Source organism: Cynara cardunculus (genome assembly GCF_001531365.2).
Source record: "Cynara cardunculus var. scolymus isolate 2C chromosome LG 6, CcrdV1, whole genome shotgun sequence".
Classification (NCBI taxonomy): Eukaryota; Viridiplantae; Streptophyta; class Magnoliopsida; order Asterales; family Asteraceae; genus Cynara; species Cynara cardunculus.
Window position 1 is genome coordinate 15,151,285 of NC_037533.1, and position 24,885 is coordinate 15,176,169.

Below are 24,885 nucleotides of genomic sequence, written 5' to 3' on the forward strand. Positions count from 1 at the left end.
CCCACGTGGCATTTTGGGTTATTCTATGATGGTTATGTTTAGCTACATGTTTTAGCTGTCGACAAAAATTTATCAGTTATATATACTAGTTGTGTATCTGCGCAATGCGGCGGGAGCCATGAATTTTAACGATTTTGAAGTTTCACTGGTTTTATAAGATAAGATTTAACGATGATATAGGTTACACTTGGTTTTTCCATATTAATATAATTTGAATAAATAAGAGTTATGGTTCCAATTACAGACTATCGATGAAAAAAATTGTATGACAATTTAAAATCCAATATATTTAAAATGCAACATATTTAGACGACTCCACAAATGTGTTCGATTTACACCAAGAGCAAATAACCAAGAAACTTGAGTTTTAAGATAAACACTTAAAACCAATAAAGAAAACTACAAATTTAACAGATGATAAGCCATGAAAAGACCAAAAAAGATGGGTTTTAGAATGAAATTTCAACTGMTTACCCTCTTTCTTGTCTAAAAACTCAGATTAAGGTTGAATTAATGCATGCATATATATATTTCAAAAAAACCCAAGAACACATTAATTCAGAACATATTATACAGCGCAATTTGAACAGTCTAATCCCAAATATATAGTATATATATATAAATAAATAACTATAAATTGTAAATATTAAAAATATTTTTTACAGTATATATAATATATAATAATATAATTAAGTCAAAAACTATTCAATATTGGACTTATTTCGAAGGTATTAACGAGACGATTATAATGGTATAACTTGTTAAAATAAAAAAATATCTTTTAAACATGTCTTAATTCATATACGATTATCTATGTTAATTTGATAAAGGTTTAAAATGAAACATTTAAAAGTAAAAGACGTAAAGTAAATTAATTAATTATAGGGGTATAAAGTATAAATTTAAAATTATAGTTTTAGAAAAATGGTTGATAGAGGGTGAGTGTATGTGAGGAGAGAAGAATGTGAAAAGTTGAGGTAAAATAGTATAAAGGGTATTTTGGTCATTTAGTATTTTAAGACTTTAAGATTTTTACAAAATTTGCTTAATAAGATAGTATAGATATATACGGTTGGGTTCCAATGAAAATAACTGAGACTTTATCAAATTCATTTATGTAAAACTGATTAAATATATGTAAATGTTTGATAATATAACTAAGGGGTTGTTTATTTACCTCTTAATAGTTTCATTAAGAGAAAACATCTGAATCGTTAAGAGGTGAATCTTGTTTGATAGGAAAAAAAATAAGTCTGCCTCTTAATAGTTCTAAAACCATCTGAATGATTTTGTATCATGGATCTCCCTTAACCATTAAGAGCCCTAATTTCATTGTACACAATTATCAAACAATTATATTACATTTTGCACTATATCATGAGAGCCTCTTAATCATTCTGACCACTTAATCATTCTACACGAAACCATTCAGCAATTGTCAAACCGCCCCTAAAAGTGAAAATGTGAATGTAAAGGCACATGTTTGAAGGTGGTTGTACATAGTTGGCTTAGATTGCTGGTTTTTTAAAATATTGATATTGACATACTCTCAAAAACAACAGTTTGATTGTAACACAGATAAAAAATAATATAGTCTGGTAACACGGATCAACGATCTTATCCAATAAATGACGATAGTAATTCTTATCTGGTAAGCGTTTACCGAGTAAGGTTATTGGCTATCAAGTTGTCCATGCCCTTGATTTATAACAACTTTGCCTATTCGACTCTGTAAGTCGCGTGCAAATCGTTTGCATTGTACCGAGAGTTCACAGTGTACAACAAATCAGCAATGCCATTCCAAGTTATTCTAGCTTATTTTCAGTTTAATCTGCTTCATTAATTTTATTCTATAAAGTTACTGCATATTTTACTGTTTCTTGGCATACCAAACACAGTGGATGTTTCTCAATATCGCCTCCACTTAAATGGTTGTTTCTCAATACTTTCACAGCCTTAAAGTCTCGTAACAATCCTACTCCGCTGCCAAATCATTTTGTAACAACAAATGCCATAAAATCAAATGAATTATCCATAATATATCAGTATTTTTGTATTCAAATGAATTATCATTTAAATGATAGACCCTTAAATGTGTATTTTGAAAATATATCCCCATATGTGATTTACTTTTGGGTTTTAAGTGAAATTTACTTATTTTACATTATCACTGTTACAGTTAAATCAAGGACAAATTGTATTAAAAAGTAACGTACTTTAACTTGATTCATATTTTTGGTAACGTACTTTCAGAACTTCCATTCTAGTACATAAGATGTAAAATTTTAAACATTTAAATACTCATGTAACTGGTTAAAGCTAGGTTATCATGCTGATGTGGCGAGTGATGGGATGAATGGGTTGAATAACAAATAATACTGAGTTGGACACCACATCAGTATGGTAACCGGTTACCCAAATACTTAAATGTTTAAAATTTTACATCTTTGGTACCAAGTTCTGAAAGTACATTATCCAAAATGAAAATCAAGTTAAAGTACACTACTTTTTCATGCAATTTGCCCTTAAATTAATGGTATCGATATAATATAACAAAATTGTGTATTTTTTTTCTTTGTTAAATGACAATCTTGGAACTATAACTTAAGAAATCGTAAAATTACAAGTCAAACAAAACGTTGAACTGTCATACGATGAGAAAGACGTGCATTTAAATTCCTATTCAACATAAATAACGTTCGGCGCTCCTATGAACGGTGTAGGATGTAGCAGTTGTATTCGTTCACTATAACAGATTCCTTGTGGTCACGGAGGTTTAAATGCTACAGTTTTTATATTTACAACATATTTAAAATAATAATTATATTTTACTACGTTTAAAAGTTAGCGTTTCCATTAATAATTTTTCGGAGTAAACTACAAATCTGACACTTTTCATCCCATCATAATTTGCAAAAACGACCATTAAGAAAATTCAATTAATTGAGAGACATTTTCGTTATTTTATCGATTTTTTTGTCTTTTACCCAATCAAAATCGATTTTATAATTTTGGTCTATGACTCTATGTGGTTTTGATTGGGTAGATGACAAAAATGTTCAAATCCAATGAGTAATAAAAATCTTCTTGTGGCCACGGAGGTTTAAATGCGGTGACTTCGAGCTATCTGCAAAGCAGGTGGTCGACATGGGATTAGTCGGCTCGCATAGCGGGTTGGATATTCAGGTTAATAAAAAAAATGTTCTTTATTTAACGGGATTTTTTAACGGTTGTTAGTGGAAGAGACCAAATTTGAATGTTTTTGCGACCTTTAATAGCTACTGTGTAATTACGAAACTGTAAAGATGAAAAGTGTTATTTTTGACAAACCACAAGGACCAAAATTGTAGTTTAAGTTTAAGTTAAAATTAAAACATTAATTATTATTTATAATTTTAAATGAATTTATTTTATAATTTTTCTTTGTAGATGGGCGGTATTATGTTTTTGAAAAGATGATGTAACAATCATTGTGTAATGTTTATATTTTTATATTTATTTTATTAAAAGATATATTTTAAATATTGAATCAATAAAGTCGATCTTATTAAAATAAAATTGGTTGATGTTTGTTTTTTAAAAGGTGTTGAAGTCTGATTTCACTTTTGATTTATAAGAAATGGTGTTGAAGTCTGAAATCTGGGTTAGTAAAACTGTTTGTTTTCACGTCTGAAATCTGAATCGGTCAAACTAATGCAAAAATATAAAAGATAAATAGTTATTGGGAAAATATAAATCTGGATCAGTAAAACACAAAATATGAATGTTCATTGGCTTTTTTCCATGTTTTTTTCCATTATTTTAGTACATTAATTAGTTTTGTAGGTTATAATAATGTATATAACAGTTTTAGAAAGTCCAAAGAGTTGTTTAACAGGTTTTGGAATGTCTAAGAACTTATTTGTTTAGAAAAATTGTCCACAAACTTAATCATTTCAAACACTCAAGTCCATTGGGTTTTTTTAGACTTTTCTCATAGTTATTTACAAAAGTAAGATAAATAGTTTTTGCTAACAAATCTCTTTCAGCCTCCAAAATATGAACCATTTCATATATTAGGATTAAGAGGTAGTAAAGGATACGTTTACCCTATAAAATTTCAGAGGACATTTAAAGCTTTTAAGCTCTTATTTAAAAAAATAAACGTTTTTTAATACCAAAACGTCTGAACGAATTAGACTTCAAAGGTATTAAGAGGTAATTTTGAAAAAACAAACATGTCCTTAATTTTTTCGTTAAGAAAACCAACCTTTAAAACATTTCATTTATGAGACTCGATGTCCAAATTCATGTTCTCTAAAATAATAAGTACGAAAAGTTGGTTTGCCGAACTTATAGCAGATGCAAAGTTGATTATATTTTGGTATAAATTTTCTATTCGTAATCAGATAAATTTGCTTAAGAGAAACAATAAGTTATATACATACAAGAGCAAATTGCATAAAAAAGTAACGTACTTTAACTTGATTCTTATTTTGGGTGACGTACCTTCAAAACTTTCATCTTCGTACCAAAAATGTAAAGTTTTAAACATTTTAAGTATCTAGGTAACCGGTTGAAGCATTAACCGGTTACCATGCTGATGTGGCGAGTGATGTGATATCCAACTCATTATTATTTGCTGAACCATTAACCGGATACCACATCACTCGCCACATCAGCATGGTAACCGATTAATACTTCAACCGGTTACCCATATATTTAAATATTTAAAATTTTACATCTTAGATACCAAAAATGAAAGTTTTGAAAGTACGTTACTCAAAACAAAAATCAAGTTAAAGTACGTATTTTTTTCATGCAATTTACCCTACATACAACGCAAGTGTGAACGGTTCATTACCATACTATTACCATGTTTATCTGATTTATTACAACGAAACAAATCGTTAAAGCATGTTGTTCAGTATTTTTGGAAGAAATATTTTAACGAAATAAAGTAGTCATAAGATCAAGATTTTAACGGGGCCTCAATATTTAGTATTGGTGCTTACTGTAATCAGATTTTTTTTTTGTTTAAATGGTCACAATTTTTTTATTAACCAGTTTCGTCTGAATCAGTACTTGTTTATGTGTCAATTTGGTCTTTTTTCCTTTATTGCAATTTTAATGTTTTTGGGCATTTTTAATGTAATATAAAAAACGAAAAACACGACAATCAGATCATTTAATTTTTTTGTACAGGTTTTAAAAGTACAAAAACACAGTTAAAAAGAGAGATGATAATGGAATTTTTTTCAAACTTGCCAGATCAGAATTTGAACGAAAATTTCAATCAATCAAGTCTAATCATAAATCAGTAATTCAAAATTAATGTTTTTTAAGCTGTCGTGTTATAATTTGATATTACTACATAAATACATACGTAAATGTTGTAAATGATTTAGGCGACGTTTGTTTTTTAAAAGTTGTTGAAGTATTATTTCACTTCTGATTAATAAGAGGTGGTGTTGAGGTCTGAAATCTGCATCAATAAGACTGTTTGTTTTTGTAAACTGATGAATGTTTGAATTTGTTTAAATTGTTTATTTTATCCATTAGAATATTATAGTGTTAAATTTATATAACTTCACATGTTAATTCATCATAACTACGAAATTTACATCTAAATTATATAATTAACATTCATTTAAATGAAAATATGTCATTAACGGTATTTAACACATTTAAATTCCATTAAAATACGTCAATTAAAACAGGTGAGGATCGATTTGGTAATGATCGATTAAGAGAAATGATCGATCAAGTTTAAACATCGTTGCCAAGAGTTTAAAGAACAATAAGAGACAAATAAGAGGTTGGTTTACCTCTTATCAGATAAGAGGTGAACAAGACATAATTGTCTCTTAATTAATCAGACATAAGAGGCTAATAAGAGTTCATTTTAAACAAACAAAAAGGCCGTTAATCATTTTTTTAAAAATTTAAACGTCATAACTTTACGGTATGACTCTTTTTCATATTATAAATGTGTTTAACGTTGAACACGTGATTTGGTTTGATTAAGTTTTATATGTATTATATTATAAAGAATTAATTCGGTACATATTTTTTAAAACAACTTATTAATACATATATATAATACAGCTTTTTAAAACTCCATGTTTGAACTACATAAAATCAACTGTAAACACACTTAAATACAATATCAGTGCTTCGCTAAACCCTATTGATACAGTCGAATTGTGAATCCCAGTTCTAACAACAAATCAAATTTAGATGAAGAACAGATATAAATATTCTATGCCCGACACCTATTTATAGGTGTCAGTTATATCTGGTAAACTCAATGCTCAGAGCCCAAGATATTACAATACAAATCATAAAGCTGACTTTATAAAACTTTCAATATCTTGGGGATAATCTAGACCCAACACGAATACCCCACAAGTTTTGGATTTTCGTATTTAATGAAAAATTGTATTAAATCTTCATTCTCGATTTATGATTAAAATTAATAGAAATTCAACAATTATATTAAATTTAAGAAATAAAAGGATATCGGGCTCATCGATTTAGGTTAAGTTCAAATAATACTAACCCATTATCAACCCACTACCTACGTTTTTTAAATTTTACAACTCGATTAGAGATTGGATTGCTTCAGGTTGAGTTATTTCGTGTTGGATTGGGTTGGATTGATCGGGTTGGTCAGGTTTTGAGCACCCCTACTCACAGTTAGTAAACTCAAATATACTTGAATATTATTATTCAAATATAGCAATTTACATCGTTGATTAATTAATAATCAGATAATTTTACATGTATCTTAACAATCAATTTTTCTACAGATATTTGCATATATTTTTTTCAAATCTAAGTTTCTTACCTTATTTGTTCTATTTACCGTATATAAATATTATATACTTTAAAAAAAATTAAAATATAAAATTTCAAAAAGGTTATAATTAATGGAGAGTTTAGTGGGTAGGGTGGGGTTAGTTCTAATACATTGAATTTGGTTTAGGCTACCTTTTGGTGATATTCAAAGAGAAAAAGAATCAATTCTTATGGAAGTGGTTTTAACATAAATATAAGTGGTTTATGGTTTAAAAAAAGACCGGTTTTTATCTGGTTCGTTTACATAAAACTGTGCTCGGTTTCGAATATACGCTTCGACCTTGAGCTTCATCATTTGTATCGTTATTTGAGAATCAGATGAAGCTAATAAATCTCACTTGAAATTAGGGTTCTTTGGAGTAGGGTTGTGTATCGGGTGGGTCAGGGGGGGTTCGGGTGGGAAAATCAAAAACCCTATCGAATTTCGGATATGGAAATCAAGTCCCAATTTTTGGATTTTGGATTTCGAATTGCTTCGTGTTCGGGTGGTCGGGTTTCGAGTTGAGGTTGGTCGGGTTCGGGTTTAGTTATAATGCAAAAATTACATAATCCAATTGATTTTGACGATGAATTCAATCAGTTTAGAAGATTGATGAATCGATAGCATGCTTAAAAATTAGAAAAAGAAACAAGACCGACTAAGATTTTTAGAAATTTTCAAAAATAATTAGATAAATAAGCATGTTTATATTGTAGTTAAAATATATATGTATGTACATTTCGGGTTTCCGATTGGATCGGGTGGCCAAAAATCAAACTGAACCTGAACCCAAAAAGTCGGTTTTTATATTTTAGGGCATGCAAATTTTACATAAATACCTTATTTTTTGTTTGGGTTTTACATAAATACCTTATTTTTTGTTCGGGTTTAGGTTTGGATTTTAGATAATTCGAGTTTTGCACCCCTATTTTAGAGGGGAAGAGATATACACATACCTGGCATTAAAACTCTTGGTGTACTTGTTATATTTAAATTTATGTAGGGAGTTATTTGCCTAGAAATTAATATATGGAGTTTTTTTTTTTTTTGGAAATTGCATCAAAATGGAACTAACTTTCACCTGATTCTTATTTTGGGGAACAAATTTTCAAAATCGTCATTTAAGGGTCTCTATCAAATTTTTTGTTTATTTAAAGGTCTCGTTGACCTGTTAAAGTTGATATCATCCAGATTTTTTGTCAACTAAGATATTCCACGTCATATTATTTTTTTATTTTAAAACTAATATTTCACGTCATATTTAAAATTGTAAAATAATTATAGAAAAATAACTAAAATTCGTTTTTTTTTTCAAAAATTAATGCAATAAAATGTATTTTTCATTTCAAATTTTTTTTAAAAATTCAGATATCAAATTGAAGATTTTTTTCACGATAAAAATTGTTTTCACTAATTCCATAAAAAATCAATTTAATAGAGAAAATTAATTGATGCAATAAAAAATAAATATTAAATATCACATTCAAAAATTTTATATCTAACCAATCCGTATCAATATTAAAGTTTAAATCAAATTTGGCAAATCAAACCAAAGGTTTGATAAAAACCCTTAAATTACCAGTTCAATAGATCAACCAAACCCTTAAATAAACAAAGAGTTTGATATGACGATTTTAAAAGTTGATTTCTCAAAATAAAAATCAGATAAAAATTAGTTCCATTTTAGTATAATTTTCTATTGTTTTAAGGAAAATTGACAAAAGTAACGAATTTACCCAAATCACTTGCTTTATATTTATATTAAAGTTAAAAACCGTAGCGCTCTTTCTTAGAAATTGACAAAACCGTGGCAGTTGTTTTATATTTGTTTTAGGAAGATTGAGTAATCGGATATCGTGTACCAATGACTTTTTGGTAAAACTTAAATTATATATACAACAAAAAGGAAACTTTGTAAATAGAAAAACATAAAATATAAGACCATATTTTTCAACCAGTTTTTTCAAGATTCCAATGAGAAGAAGCGTTTAAGAAGGAATTTCCACCATTTGTATGTACATTAGAATGAGATACACGAGACCAGTCCTCGTATCAAACGCGATTCATAGGTGGATTTGAGACTAAAAATGATTAAGTGTCCATATCCCTTTTTAATATATATATACATATATACACACCAGGTTGGGTACAACAAAAAATGAAAGTTAAGGTGAAAAGGATAATACGGGTCACTACTGGATCAATGCTAACTAACAGAACCACTAGGTCGATTCCCTTCAAATGACCGATCATGTGTGTTTGTGTGCATGCATATACATATATGTATATATATATATATGTGTGTGTGTGTGCGCGCACGCATGTATATAATTTTCATTCCACGTATTTTTGTAGGATAAAAGTCATGTCCCATTCTAACCAAGGACCAAATGTTATACATTTTGTTGTCATGTCTCATACTGTGGCACGTACGCACCCAAGTATAACTAAACCATGGCCAAGTCCGACCGTACTACCAAAACAGTAGATCGACAATTCCCAACTCCAGCACTAAAACAAACACTTCGGCTAATTGACCGGTTCTCAGTTCATAAAACCGAAAACTATGGCCAACCAAAACCCTCTAAAAACCAACTGAACAAAAAACTATAGTTGGCGATAACTGAAGCCGAAATTTTAATCGACAAAAGAATCTTAAAACTAAACAATTCATCAAACACGACTTGGAGTAGAAATTGGTGTCAAAAGTGAAGAAAACAAACTTCAAAACTAACCCGCAAAATAACACATTAATATTGGGTATATATCCGGTGGCTTTAACCAAGATGAGCAAAATTAATACCTTAAAATGTAATTTAATGTGTGCCGGTTACAAGTTTGTGTCCATGAAACCTCATGGGGTAACCGCGGCAATTCTTCCAGCAACTTGGTCAAGATCTCTTCGACCGTTAGACGTGATCTTCCTCCCACTGGTACACAATAATTAGGTTAGGTCATGTTGAATCGGGTAATGAAATTGAGGTCGAGATATATTTGAAACCATGGAAAAAGGAGAGAAACTTTTAGGTTTCATTCTTAACGTCATTTTCCTCTATTCTCCTTCGTTTTTCATCTTAAGATCAAGTAAATAAGACCCGTAAAATAGACAACCCCCCAGCCGCCCGCTTGTTCTCATGACAACCTCCAGCTTGTGCATAATGTGAGAAAAGAAGAAAAAGAACTTTTGAAAAAGAAGTTGAAAACAAGTAGGCAGTGCTAAAATTTGAAAAACAAAATAGTCAGTCACAAAATAAGCTGTCCAGATTTATATTTATGTTTCCCCCAAAATAAGCGTCCGGTTACAAAATAGATAACTAAATCTTCAAATCTACCCTTAATTAATCCACAATTGTATTTAGGAGTTAAAAGAGATAAATTAATGAAGGGTAAAGTTGTCATTTGGTTAACTAAAAAGTGTAATAGAAATGTATGCATTGAACTGTGCCATTTTAATGGTGGACACTTACTTTGAGACGTAGGGACTAGGGAATAGAAGTAGAAACAATCAAAACATGCAGACAGAAACGAGAATGTAACCAAGATTCCTAGTCTAACTTATGATCCAAAGGGTGTTAATTGCCACTCATTAACCCTATCCCCACTAGGCAAGCTAGATAAAACCCACTCCTAGTCTGCTACCTTAATCTTGTATCTCCAAGAACTCCTATAAAAGGTCATGTTCTCAGAAATACCTAAAACATCCATGTCTAAACAGGACCCGTAAAAATGAAAATATTAGATCATCAACACAAATTGATGCTCTCATGGCAGAGAATAATGGATGCCTTAAAACTGTCATCAAGTTTCTAGCCAAGAAATTCTCCTTTGGGTCAAGATACAAATCTTGAGGTCAATATTTATCGAAAATTATGAAATAGGAAGGGTATAGACCCCCATGAGATGTCTCGGTCATTTAAGTGGCATATGAAGAATGAATACGTGATGACAAAACTAATGAAGTGGAAACAAAGAAAATATTATGAGACTCACCCCTTGGCTTCAAAGTCCACGATGTTCATGTTCTGCAACTGCTGAAGAATGTGACGAGCAATACCACCGCTGCTCTTGCAGAAATGAGGTGGGGCACTACCATTCCTCTTGCTCCCACCATAAATTCTCTGGAAAGCTCCAACACCAAGCCCTCCTCTCAAGTATATTTTCCTTGCCATGGATGCTATTTTTCACACATACATTTAAAGAAAAGAAAAGTCAGTAGCCATGAATCATTGTTGTACTTAATTAAATCATGCAAGTTAGCTTAAGAAGAGAGGCAAAATACATCAAAATGCAACTAAATTTGTCTTGGTTCCTATTTTAGTATAACAAATGATTTTTTTTTTCAATCAATGTAATAATAAATCCAAATTTTCCTACTTAATGTAACAACCTTTCAAATTTTTACAATCATTGCAACAAAGTTCAAATATTTCCATATTTAATGTAACATATGATGACGTGGATGTCAAGTTTATCGTCCACTTAGCCATAACTCTTTCGTAAACATTTCATAAACCTTTCGTCACATCATCAAATGTTACAAGATCAGTAGGTTACTCATCATACAAAATAGGAAATTTTGAAACTGTCACATCGATGTTGAAAAGAAAGTGCTTGTTACACATAATAGGAATTAAACCAAATTTCATTGCATTTTGCCTAATAAACAGTTGAAAGCCCTTACCAGCTCTGATATAGTACCAATCAGGGTCGTATGGGGCAAGCTCCTTGAAGGTACCAGTTTTCACAATATCGGTCCAGTGAGGAAGCTCCATCTGTTGATGAAAATTTTAATTGGAGAGGATTGATATAATAAGAAATAAGACACACATATAATATTACTGCTGCTTAATGCAGCATAAATGCAGTTGGCTGACAAAATAAAACAGCCAAAAACATTCTTGAGTAGCTGAAAGATAAGTATATTCAAGGTAGCCTGAACATTTTGGCAAGAAAAACAGATGACAAAAGACATATAAGAATAAGGGTAAAATGGATTGCCATCAGGAAGCAACAAACCTAGGCTACATCGACTTCCATATGTGCTTTACAGCCAGTTCCATTAAGCATACTATAGTTATAAATTAAATTATCAAGACCTAATGGGACTAAAAACCACATACACTACTCGAACTCTAGTTATGATATTTGACATTTTTTGTTGACAACAATTGACAATTTTGCTGGTGCTGCTGCTGTCAGGTTTTTAGTTTGTTCTTTGTACAAAAAATATTTATTATTTAGAGTCGTATGATAAAAAGCATACTTAGAATGTTCTAAACATAACAAAAACTACAGTAACTCAGCTGAAATAATACATGTTAAAGTTTGGGCAACTTAGGCATCCACCTAAGCATCATCTTGAAAAGATCTAGGTACTACAAGTTGGGGTTTAGACACGCCCGATTTGCAAGACCATTTGCAACAAACTTACGTTGTTAGCATATCCTTTTACTTTGTTCCCATTTTCTATGCCACCCAACCCTCTTTCTAGACTTCTTATTTTATCTCTCCGTGATCACCATTTCCATTTGGCTAACCTCATACTGATGTGAAGACAAAGCCTAGTATAGTCTTCTACTCAACCCAAACACAAAAGATTTTGGGATCAGATTTTAAAAAAGCTCTGAGCTCACCAAGTAATCATCCATACAAGCCTCTTTTCCTATTAACTGATAACTCAAAACAATCCAATTGCAGTTGGAAAGAGAAAGAGGACAAATTTATCTTTCTCCACTAGGATGACAAGCATATCAACTAATCAAACCAACCACAAAATCCCACAATAGTCTACTGGTCATAGCCTTCACAAAAACATTTTTGGATGGGAATTTATGAATACTCTGAACTCACTAAAGTAATTGTTTATTTGTGCTTCTTTTCCTATTCACTGGTGACTCAATATGTACCATCCTGAACTGCCAAACAGAGTCATAAAGATTTGAATAAATCAAATAAAATAATGCAAAAACAATTTGTTGCTTTAAGTAGGTATTGAAGTAATTGGCATACTAAATATAGAACTTGATCTTAATTTGGAAAAAAGGGTGTTTTAAATGGGATCTTAATTTTTTAAATGAAAGGAAAGATATCAAACTGTTTATTCATGTGTTTAAGTAATAAGGCAAACAAAGTACATGCCTAGCCTCACTAATATACTTCAACCTTTTAGCATGCTTGATTGAGCAATCACTTAGCTAATCAAAGAGGTGGGATATGCAGCTTATAATGAACTGTTAAGCAGCTCTATACAGGAATTTAAGCCAACTGTTTTCACTTGTTTTTGCCCCTACACAATAGTTCAGAATTTTTTAGCTGATATTACAAATCAAAGCTCACTAAAAGGTGATTCCAATAGTGGATTCAAGCTTTGAAAACACTCGAAGCTAAACAAAAAAATACTAGTAAAGCAAACAATACTAATGCTCAAACTAACATCTCTATAGTCACTCGCACAGTCGCACATACCTCATGAAAACCTTTACATTAAACAACCTCTAGCTAACTACTCAATCATCGTCACAAAATAGCATTCCATTAACAAATCAAAGGTAACTGGATTCAAAATCTAAAAGCACGAACTCAAAATCTAAAATCCTTTCATAAATTCAGAATGGAAAATTAACGCAAATCCATAATGGTTATACGAACAAAACAAGATTAAGCGTAAATTATCCGCCAAAATCATAGTCCAAAACTCTCAAAACAACATAATTAGAGTAAAATAAAAGCAAAATAAGAATTTAGCGAAAGCAGCCTATGATATTCGATCAATTAGCAAGAGAAAAACACCTTTCCGGAACGCTTGAGATGCGCAGCATACGCCTTCACAAACTCATGAGGAGAAACGTCTTTCACAGTTCTCGCCGTCTCCATTTTTTCCTGGCAGCGGCGGAGCTCTCTGGCGAGGGTTATTTGTGTATTCAGGTTTCAGAGGCGGCGAGTCTAGTTGATGCTAGGGTTTTATATCGTTTTATGGACTTGCGAGGTCCAAAAAAGACCTTTATTTCTTATAAAGCCCAAAACAGTTATAAGAGGCCCAAACTTGCAAAAATCCACCCTTTATTACAATAAGAATGAATTAGACGGGTAATATTTTAATCTATCAAAACGATATTATATACAACAATTTATCTTGTAAACGTTAACCGTGGTATCTGATGAATCAACAGATAGTCGTAGACGACTTTGCATGGTCAATATGTGCATCCCACTCATGAAATATGTCATATACACAAACACATTGTTTTATATCTGTTTGATGGTGTCGAATTGATGGGTAATTTTGTAATTTACTAAGTTCTTCATGGGTTCTAAGGTTTTTCCAACCCTATCTTCCCACGTTTCGAAGAAAAGTTATGGGAGGAACCAATATTTATTTCCCCTCGTAAAAAGTTTTGGGAACACGTGTTTTATGTTTTCTCCTCGTTTCACTTTATCTCATTTCATTTCCCCCGTAAAAAGGGTTTTGATAACACATTGTAAATGGATATGTGTCGATTGTGTAAGGAATTCTCCGTTTGAGAACATACTGCCTAAATGAATATATATTTATATTTGGATCCATGAACTCTCACAATCCTTAAATTTCCAGTTAGGAGTGCTCATGGGTCGGGTGATTGGGTTGAAAAAATTCAACTCAACCCAACTCAAACCGTACGGGGTTGGTCAGGTTGATACATTGGTACATTAAAATATTATTTTAACATTAGATATATTGTTTTCTCTACTCATAATTTATTTTTCATCATCAATCATTTGGTACAACTTATACATACTCCTTAAATCTTAAGTATATCATATTCAAATACTCTTCTCAATCGCATTTACTGAACATATATACGAAAAAGTTACATAGAGATGAAGAATAAAATGAAAATATTGTATATGAAAACGGTACGTGATGGACATGATGGTGTATTTGTTTAATGATAACGGGTTGAGCTGGATTCAAATGACCGTACAAAACCACACCGCACAGTCTATACCTAATGCATTTTAATATAATAATTATAAAGGAATAACTTCAAACTAAATTCAATTATAACATACCCATAGTCCATACAACCAAAAGTTTTAATACAGCGGAAATAAGTTAGCCGAAATACATAACTTAGAATAACCTAAAAAAACACTAAATGATTCCATATTTAATTCAAACACATATGAAAAATTAACGTCAAAATAATTTTAACTACGAAAAATTATCTTAATTATATTTTAGATTTTTTATGTTTGAAATTAAACGTTTATCTAATATTTGATTATATTTATCTACAGTTAGTTATACGAATTCAAGCATGAAACTTTAATAAACTGTACCTATGCATTATTTATTTGTAATATTGAATTTTAAATAATATGTCTCAATAAACAGTACTTATGTATAAAGAATGAGTTTTAAGAGTTTTTGTCAAATATTTTATAATCTATACTATATTATAAAGTATTTGACAAAAACTCTTAAAAACTACTTTTTATGCGTAAAATACTGTTTATTAATGCATGTTACTTAAAACTCAAGATTGTAAGTAGATTGTGCGTAAATACAACTTATTAAAGCTCCATATATGAATTCGTGTAACTAACTGCAGATAAACATAATCAAGTACAAGATAAACATCACATTTTAAATATAAAAAATCTAAAATAAAATTAGGATAATCATTAAGTTCTAACATAATACTTAATTATCATCTTTATAAAATGTTATAATATTAAACCAAAAATAAATTATTTCGTTATTAAACTTAAATTAAATTATAATACAAAATAAATTAAAGAAATTACATAAAAAATAAGAACTTTTAAATAGTTGATTTGATATTAACATTGATATATATTTTTTAAAATTTTTATGATATTTTCAAATTTATATTTTATTCAAAAATAGAAACATTATGTCTTTTTCAAAACTACATAAAATCGTACTATATCGACATGAATAAAAAATAAAAACGAAACATTGAAATGGAAATGTGTCTCGATGCATTGCACGAATACCCTTCTAGTATAATATAATATAAATATATTATATATATGTATATACAAAAAATATAAATATATGCAATGCGGTGTGATTTAATAATCTAAAATGACACCATAAAATACGGTTTGATGAAATACAAACTGTAAACTGTACTGTAAATATTAAACTGTGTGATGTGGTGATGGACAAGTGTGTCATGTCCTGTCCCACCCTGTTCCACGCACCAAACGCACCCTAGATAAACACTTTTAACAAAAACCGTAATTTTAAAAACATAGGGACTAAAATAATAATTTTCACAAACCACAAGGACTGAAAGCTTAGTTTACTCATAAATAAATAGATAAATGACATAATCATATTTTTGTAATAAAATAAAAAGTAAGCATAGTTTTGATAATACCAAGCCTAGTTGAACTGTCAAAAGTCAAAGTTGGCACAGTCAACACCGTAAACCCTAGTTACATAGATATGTTATTTCCCATTTTACCCCTGGTCCTCGGTGTCGTTTATCAAAATCCGGAGACACTCCGGTGGTTGTCGGGCGTTTAACCACCAGCTGTCCAGTTCAGCGCACACCGAAATCCGCCGTCGCTTTTATCCCTCCTTCATATCGCCATTGATTTCTAGTTTCGCCTACAAAACCCCTCCAAATCTACTCCGTCATTGCCTCCGTTTGATTCCATCCAAATCTGCACACTTCCTATACATCTAATTCACGAACTCGTTCGTTAATGGCGTCGTTCGCTATTCCTTCGCCCAAAACATCGGCTTTGCTCGCGGCTCAGCCAAGCCATAAGCAGAATTTCAGCCCCAAGCACCGGAACAACTCGGTTGTTCTTTTCCACTCGGATTTGAAATCGAAATGTGCATTGGTTGCTGGATCCTCGTCTCTAGGATTTCAGGTGTTTCGTTTTTGCTTCAGAATTTATTTGAATACAGAACAATTTTGTATGTAGGTGTGGTTTGATGTTAGTTTTTTTTTTTGCTGAAGTGGTTAGAATTTTTATTTATCATTGCGGCAATTTATGCAGGCGTGATTGCATTCTCTTCAATTTCAGAACTTATTAGCAGGTTTTACAGTCGTGTGTTCTGCTACTGCTTTCCCAGACATTAGCTTTTGCCATTGATTGACTAATTTGTTAACTATGAGTTAGATGTTCGTTATTGTTATCGGCATTTTATGCAAATTTAAGTGTTCAGAGGTTTAAAGTAGTATCTTGTATACCAGTTGAAAATTGTAACTAATAGAGAATTCTTGCAAGGGGTGTTTTTTATTTTGGTTTTTGATGTTTAGAAAAAGTGATTTTGATTCATATTTGATTATTTAGGGGTCATATAATTACTTCCATATGTGCTGCAACAAAGCTGATAATTCAAGGAAAAGTAAAATGACTTATTTAGTAATTTTTTGTTACCCTTTTCTGAAGTCTTTTCACCCACAAGCAACTTCTTCAACAATATATACGAATTTCCTTTTTGGTCATTTATCTATAATCACTTAAATAAAGAAAGTTTATCAAACATTCAAACAAGTTATTATCTTATTAGCACAATTTACAAATTCAAACAACAGAAGCACACCGAAACGCTATTTTCTGGAACTTGTTGAATAGCAGCTGATTATCTGATTCAAGTTACATAAATCACTTTGAAAACGCATCTCCAAATGTCCCTACCTAGTGTATTTGTATTTCTTGTTATATGTGGATCATAACTACTGTGAGCTCTGAAGTCCTAAGGTATTTCTCTTTAATTCAGCTTTGACACAGCACAACCGAAAGCTGTAAGTGTGAGGACATGGATGTGCTGACATAGCCCAAACACTTCTCTTAATTGCATGAGATTGCTTTTCTGCTTTTTGTCAAGTCATTGATTGAATCACATGCAAAACCATATGGTGATCCCTAGGTCCAGATATTGATCGAAGTATATTTAAATTTTGAACATTACTTCTTAGAGAAGTATCCAAGGGATAAGACAAACAACATGTCATGGTGACTTATGTACTGTTTGCAATGCTTATACTGTTGCTTTAGCTGTATGGTTTTCCTAGGGATTTTTTTTTGATTAACCTGGATATCCAACCCGCTATGCGAGCCGACTAATCCCAGGGGAGTCACTGCATTTGAACCTGGCCACAAGGGGATTTTTATTCCTCCTTGGATTTGAATTTGGGACCTCCAGGTACTTTTGACCTTTGGAGCCAAGCTCAAACCAATCGGCACCACCCTTGTGGTTTAGGGATTTGCATTCTAATACAGGAGTAAGTTAGTTGAATGGCTTGCTATCTTGATGCTTATGTTTGATGAATTTTTCCTACTCACTCATATGCCACATAACATCCACTAGGTTGGGGTCAGATTAGTTATGATGATTGGTGCTTGATTAAGGAGGAAGGGGGTATAGAATTTAAGAATTTACAGGAATCGGAAAAGGCCCAAAGTAGTTTCTATGCATGCCAAATTATTCATGTGATGCAATGTTGTTCTAGGCACAATGGGACATTCTCAAGGACAAAACTTTTTGAACAAGTTAAACTCCTGCAACTTGCTCCTGGATTTGGCAGAAAGCTCTCTAGTATCAGGAGGTGATAATGAGCCATAAGGCATGTCCATATGATTTTCGATCAGAAGGGCACTAGTCCCAATGTATGAACAGGGGCTCAAAATTCATTCTAAGTTTCTAACGCTTCGATCATATCTTAACGTCTAATTTACACAAAGATGCCTGTGTGTCTTCCTGGGATATAGACACCAAAGTCTGATTGTTTTTAGAATGAATTTCTCTGTTAGACTTAAGACCCTAGTGCCAGAGATAAGGTTAGGTGAGGGAATATAGATAAAGCAAGGTCTACACCATGGCACATTTGAGGATCCTGTGGAGACTTTCTTGTCAGAGTTGGGGCTGACCTAATCTTTTATTGCATACATGTCCCTAGGTTCTGTTTTATTTATTGGTTGTTTTGGGAGGACAAAACGTACACTTTGCAGAGTTTGCTATTGATATCTCCAGTGGTTGTCTCTTGTATCACCACCAGAGTTGAGGAATATGACATCTTCACTTTGACAGTCCATACTCCCATGCAGTTCTAACTGATGTCTGACTTTTTGGATCTCAAGAGTTCCCTTTGATTGGGATCAGCATTAGGGGCCTCATCAAAGTATCCAGGGTAATATTTTGTAAAGCATTTACATGAACTTGCTTCGAGTGTGGTTATGTGTATTATATTTGGGGAGAAAGCAATCAAGAACTCCATATAAAGGGGAAAGTGACATGTAGGTTGTTAGTTAAGATTATACTCAACATGATAAAAAGAGGAATACAAACTTTTTGGAGATATAATAATCATAATCTACAGGGGTCTTTTTACCCTATCAGTTTAAGTTTTTGGATGCTTTTTCTTGGTTTTATTTTGTTATAGTGTGGCTTTTGTAGTTTGGACTGTTTTTAGTTATTATCTTTCGTTTGTCATGTTCCAAAGTTTTTTTAGGCTTGTGGCGTTTAAGTTGGTCATATCTAGCTTTTTCTAGATCTTGTTGATAGCATAGGTTTTTTTTTGGGCTGGGGATGCCTCTTAGGCACTATAGATCTTTTTTTAATTGCAATTCCTTGAATATAACCAAAAAAGAATCGAAATTAGCATACTCGAAAATGGAAGTCCTCTCTGCATGCAGCTTTGGTTAGAGTTACTGGCTGATAAATCATGTGGGAAGCTTGCTGATTGCTGTTAAGAAAGCAGTAACAAATACGTGCTTCTTATAGAAGTTAATTTATAGCTGAATGTGTCTGGATGCTAAATGATCCCTATTGATCTAGAACTTCTTTATTAGTTTTATTGCCTAGTAATCTGCTGATCTATCCTATCAGTATTGTACCTTAAACTTATGTTTAGGAGTTGGAAAAAGGTTTTAAAAGAGAAAAATAGCACTATTGAATAAGAAAAAGAAAGGAGTACTTTGAGCAGAGCATATGCTGAAGCAACGGTAACAAAAAGTACATTCCCTGTATTTCACATTGGTAATGAACTAACGATGCACAGAATTATCTGCAACCATAAACTTCTCATTGGGTGTGATTTTCCACAAATGGCTCACAATCAAGAGGCCTAACCAAGCCGAGTTATATTTGACATCCTTGTTATCTGCTTATCTTTATCTGTAGGCATCAAAGAAGAACCAGAATGATGGTATGAGAGTGTCGGCTCAGCTTGATGAGGTTAGCTACTTGCCATTATTAGGTGCATAGAATTCTATTGTTCTCCCAAGCCTCATCTTTCATTTAGTGTTGCCTTATCCTTATCTAAGGCTCTTTCTCTTAAGGCTGCACTACAGAAATCAGATTCTACCCCATCTTCAGAGAAGTCGGTGGTGGACTCAACGAGGGAAACGTCATCAGAAATCACAATTCCTGATGCTGCATCAATAACTGCGTTTATGAATCAAGTGGCAGGGCTTGTTCAGTATGTCAAAATTCTTTTACATACACTGATACACAACTTTTATCTTATCCATAGAGAAAATACAGACGTACTGCACTAATAACACTCACTTCTTCCCTTTGGGATACAGATACCCCAGTTGAAATCATGACATTTCTTATTTTGAACACTTTCAATATTACATAAACATTTTTCCTTCTCCAGTAACAATTTAGATTCCTCTTAGCCTCTGTATACAACACTAGTCTTTCTGAAACCATCATTGTAAATAGCCTTCTTGCATTCAATGATTTACCCTAATTTTGCCAACCTTTTTTAACATGCATGAATTCGATTGTTTAAATTTGTAGTGTTTGGTGGGGTCAATCATAGTTTCTATTTCAGGCTGGTGGATTCAAGAGACATTGTGGAGCTGCAACTAAAGCAACAGGATTGTGAAGTCCTTATAAGAAAGAAGGAAGCCTTGCCAACGCCTCCAGCAGCTCCTATGGTTATGACGCAATCTCCACAACCACTGGCCATGTTGCAATCACAACCGCCTCCACCACAGGCTACTCCTCCTTCTTCAGGACCAGCTCCTTCTGCATCGGCACCAGCATCGCCTACCCCTGCAAAGCCAAAGTCCTCGCATCCTCCATTGAAATGTCCCATGGCTGGAACCTTCTATCGTTCTCCTGCACCAGGAGTGGCTCCCTTTGTGAAGGTACTTTTGATAATAATATGCTTGAGAAGTTGAGATAAATCAACATCGTCTTTTTATTCCAGAAGGCTAAAAAGATGAAACACAATAGAAATTATAAAGAGGACGGCCCTGTAAGGTCCTCGCCTCCTCGGTCTAGAATAACATCCTTCCACGCACTTGTATGTAAGTTTAATCCTTTTGGTACATTCCACTAACATATCTTCACTTCAATTCCATAGGTGGACCTAAAAATCTTCGCCACAGAATAATTGGGCACAGAATAATTGCAAATTTTGTTCACCAACGCTTGAACCTATGACTTTCTCTTCCTATATGAGCACTCTTACAATTGCTCTGCACCTTTATTTTGTTTCATTTAACCAAAACGGTGGCACATATCTAATCAAAACGGTGGCACGTTCAAGAGCGTGAATTTTTCCACTACGTCGGAACAATGAAGTGGTAGCACATGCCACCGTATGCCCTAAAGCTAGGTCCGCCCTTGTTAATCAGTTCCTTTGGTACATTTTCATTAACATATCTTCACATATGTGTGTGTGTGTGTATATATATTTATATATTTCCCATAATCCCATGTGAATCTTGGCCTTCTAACCGGTGCCTCCCCAATCACCTCCCTCCAATGGATAATTTTTTTAATCTGATCCTTTTGTGCTTGGCATGTGTTGTCAAACATTCACCTCAGCATCCACATTCTTAATACACAGCTTAAATAAATGACTTAATGTCATCGAGAATTATACATTGCTTTCAATTTCGTTATCTCTAGTTAAAGCTTCTTTATTTATCACACTAGAATGGTCAAATATGCTAGGACTTATGCTCGCTCCCTTTTAGACTTATTTACGGATCTCACCTATTGTACTCTCAAAGTCTATGTAGCTACTTTTAGGAATATAATCACTTTGGAATTTTGCTAACGTGTCATACTGTCATCATTATGGTACCAAATCAACAAGTTGCCTAGTAGAAAAATGCAGTAATATTTCGTAACTTGTATAACTGCTGTGCTCTTGTCTTCTCTGTCATAATTCATTCCATTTTTCATTTTAATGGATGTTTTTCAGGTTGGAGACAAGGTTAAGAAAGGTCAGGTTGTCTGCATTATTGAGGCAATGAAGTTGATGAATGAAATTGAGGTAGTTCTCTTGCATGTTCTTTCACCTTTTGGCTTATTGATGACAACTGAAATCTAAACTAAAAGTGCATTGATAACAGCCAGATAAATAATGACATATATGCATAATTTTGGTTATATTGATATCATCATGATCACATCATATTTATCATCATTATTATTTCAGGATTTTTCTACCTATAATACGATAGAAACTTCCCATGACATTATCTTTCTGTAAGAATATATGACGGGTTATTGTCTTGAAATAATTTGTCAAGTGGAACAACAAATCTATGACCATAAGCTATTGATCAGGCACCAAAACCCAAAGAAACAACCCAAAGCCCCCAAGTCGTATATTGATTCTCAGATCTTTTCGTAGAGGACGACTTTGATATCCTTTAGAGAATGAATGAATGGTTTTGGACGAAAATTGTCGAGTACAATGGTTTTCTTTGCATTTACCTTTCCATAGTTTTCCTAAATTTGCTTATTCTTTTGAAGGTTTTTTTTGCAAGAACAATGGTTTGCTTGCAACAAAAGACCCAAGACTCAGAAAAGTTTATTACTCTTTTCATGTCTCTGCGTGCCAAAACAGGAACCTACAAAATTTCTGTTCAATATTATTTCATCGCACTGCAACATGATGGAATTCATTCAAAACCACCAATTTCAATGATGATAACATCTTTTATGCACAAAAGATCATTTCATGACAATAACATCTTTTAGGAATGTAAAAGATCAGCCCAATGTTAGTCCATATTTGAACGGTTGACATTATATCAACCAGCCAAGGTTTCACGATTTCGTAGTTTTTATATAGGCAGATACATTATTTGAACCCTATTAGGAGGTATAGAATATATATATGCAACCGTACACGTACTTCATCATTTCAATTATTTTGTTAGGCTGATCAATCTGGAACGGTTGTTGACATTCTTGCCGAGGATGGAAAACCAGTTAGCCTGGATACGGTATCTCTCTCTCTCTCTCACACACACACAAACACACACAAACACAAACATAATCAAATGAGATCCTCAAAAAGGTTGCAAACCGATGAATCATGTATTGTTTCACAAGTGAAAAATACTTGGGGTTTTTTTTCGCATTCTGAAACAAAAATACATGTAAAAGAAGTTTCACATTTTGAAACAAATATATGTGAAAAATTATCTTAAATCTTAGCATTAGATGTAACATCATGTGAAACAATGCACTGATATAAGTTTTTACTGGTTTGTAACTTTTTTGTGGTTCTCATATGATTAGCCCCTTCGTGCACGGTCCGGTTGTATGTTAAAAGAACCCACCTAGACTCTCCTCGAATTTTTTTAGACATGCATGAATTCCCCATACCGCACACAATATTAGATTGGGCCCTGCTATCTGAACCTCGATATGGGTTAAATCATAGCATTAGAAATGTAAAAAAGAAAAGTTTGATGTCGATAAATATTTATAGATAGATTTACATACTTAGGGGCTGTTTACTAAACGGTTACCCTGTAAGTGCTTACTGGGTAATTTTCCTTACCGGATGAACATGACAAAGGTCAAAAATCTTGCCCGGTAAGAGCAATGATAAAGATGAGGATTCTTACTCGGTAAGTGAGAATGACGACTCTTATCCGGGTAGCACTTACCGGGTAAATTGTTGCATATTATACCATTTTGATTAACTACAATCTTACCCGGTAAAATAAATTACAATGTTGACTCCTAAAGGTAAGCGCTTACCGGGTAAGCATTTAGGTAAACAACCCCTTTGGTATGTAGCGTGAGTTGTCTTTTAGATTTTTGTTCCGGCTAAAAAACACGGTTGTTGGGTTGGTTGCAGCCTCTATTTGTTATCGAGCCATGACAAGCATCAAGTACATAGAGTTAAGCATGTGCCAATTTGAGCTTAGATTGTTAAAGTCTTCTTTTTATTTTGCGGTCTTGTAACCGATATCTTATGTCACACATTGGTTTTGTTGGCCTCATGTAAGATATATAACACGATTACGCATTTTCAACGAGGATGCTCTTTTAGCCATTGTGATTCGTAGTTGATCCACGATCAACTACGAGACATTAGCATACGTACAAATGTAGTAACATCTTCGATTGATTCTTTAAAATTGTGATTTTGGGCTAATTTTTAGTATGCATACTCATTGAACTCTCACTAAAATGGAAATGGCAGGAAAGATGGTAATATTCTCTAAACTTGTACATCTCAAGAAAGGATTTTTTTTAACTATTTCCACCAATAAGAGTTTTTTAAATTAAATTTTAGGAAAAAATAATATTTTATTAAATATATTAAATAGTTTAATAATACAATTAAGAGTGAATTTATATTGATAAGCTCTGTCGTATGCTTAGATTTTAAATTTGCTCCCTAAACAAAATATCTATCGACATCGATGGTCTTTAAAATTAACTGTAATCCATATATATATATATATATATATATATATATATATATATATAGGGTATATTTTAAATGCAACCATGTCCATTTGTACAATCAATGTAACCTAATTAATTGAAATATTTATAAAAATGATGGAGTTCATTTATTATGATTTGAATATTTATGAAAGATGAATATGATACATTAATTATGATCAATATTTTATATTAGGAAATAATCAAATTTTTTATGAAATCACATATTCATCAAATTAAATGGACGGTTAAGATTGAGTTGTATTGGTTGTACAAATGTAAAAGTTTGTATAATAACTCATCCCCCCCTCTCTCTTTATATATATAATTAAAAAAAATCTGTAGGGTAAATATATTTTTTTGTTATGAATAA

General features: G+C 32.3%; 2 protein-coding genes across 2 annotated transcripts; one reads left to right on the plus strand and one right to left on the minus strand.

The window, feature by feature from the left end:
- Window positions 1-9,433: 9,433 nt before the first annotated feature.
- LOC112514551 (40S ribosomal protein S19-3-like) lies at window positions 9,434-13,771 on the minus strand. The gene is made up of 4 exons (XM_025121079.1): window positions 13,610-13,771; window positions 11,502-11,592; window positions 10,811-10,994; window positions 9,434-9,750 (listed from the first exon to the last, which is right to left on the minus strand). The coding sequence occupies exons 1-4, from the start codon at window positions 13,691-13,693 to the stop codon at window positions 9,675-9,677; spliced, it is 435 nt and encodes a 144-aa protein (XP_024976847.1). The 5' UTR covers window positions 13,694-13,771; the 3' UTR covers window positions 9,434-9,674.
- A 2,580-nt stretch (window positions 13,772-16,351) lies between these two features.
- Window positions 16,352-24,114, plus strand: LOC112514412 (biotin carboxyl carrier protein of acetyl-CoA carboxylase, chloroplastic-like). Its single transcript, XM_025120874.1, has 7 exons — window positions 16,352-16,711; window positions 19,971-20,024; window positions 20,129-20,268; window positions 20,632-20,950; window positions 22,018-22,089; window positions 22,985-23,050; window positions 23,917-24,114. The coding sequence occupies exons 1-7, from the start codon at window positions 16,541-16,543 to the stop codon at window positions 23,938-23,940; spliced, it is 846 nt and encodes a 281-aa protein (XP_024976642.1). The 5' UTR covers window positions 16,352-16,540; the 3' UTR covers window positions 23,941-24,114.
- Window positions 24,115-24,885: the final 771 nt, after the last annotated feature.

What these genes read in the sequence shown, in the direction of transcription:
- LOC112514551 (XM_025121079.1), bottom strand. Translation starts at nt 13,693, where the DNA reads ATGGAGACGGCGAGAACTGTGAAAGACGTTTCTCCTCATGAGTTTGTG. An exon ending in TTGGTACTATATCAGAGCTG is followed by an intron (nt 10,995 to 11,501) that starts GTAAGGGCTTTC and finishes TGTGAAAAATAG; the next exon opens with CATCCATGGCAAGGAAAATA. An exon ending in GTGGACTTTGAAGCCAAGGG is followed by an intron (nt 9,751 to 10,810) that starts GTGAGTCTCATA and finishes ATTGTGTACCAG; the next exon opens with TGGGAGGAAGATCACGTCTA.
- LOC112514412 (XM_025120874.1), top strand. Translation starts at nt 16,541, where the DNA reads ATGGCGTCGTTCGCTATTCCTTCGCCCAAAACATCGGCTTTGCTCGCG. An exon ending in CCTCGTCTCTAGGATTTCAG is followed by an intron (nt 16,712 to 19,970) that starts GTGTTTCGTTTT and finishes CTTTATCTGTAG; the next exon opens with GCATCAAAGAAGAACCAGAA. An exon ending in GAGTGGCTCCCTTTGTGAAG is followed by an intron (nt 20,951 to 22,017) that starts GTACTTTTGATA and finishes GATGTTTTTCAG; the next exon opens with GTTGGAGACAAGGTTAAGAA.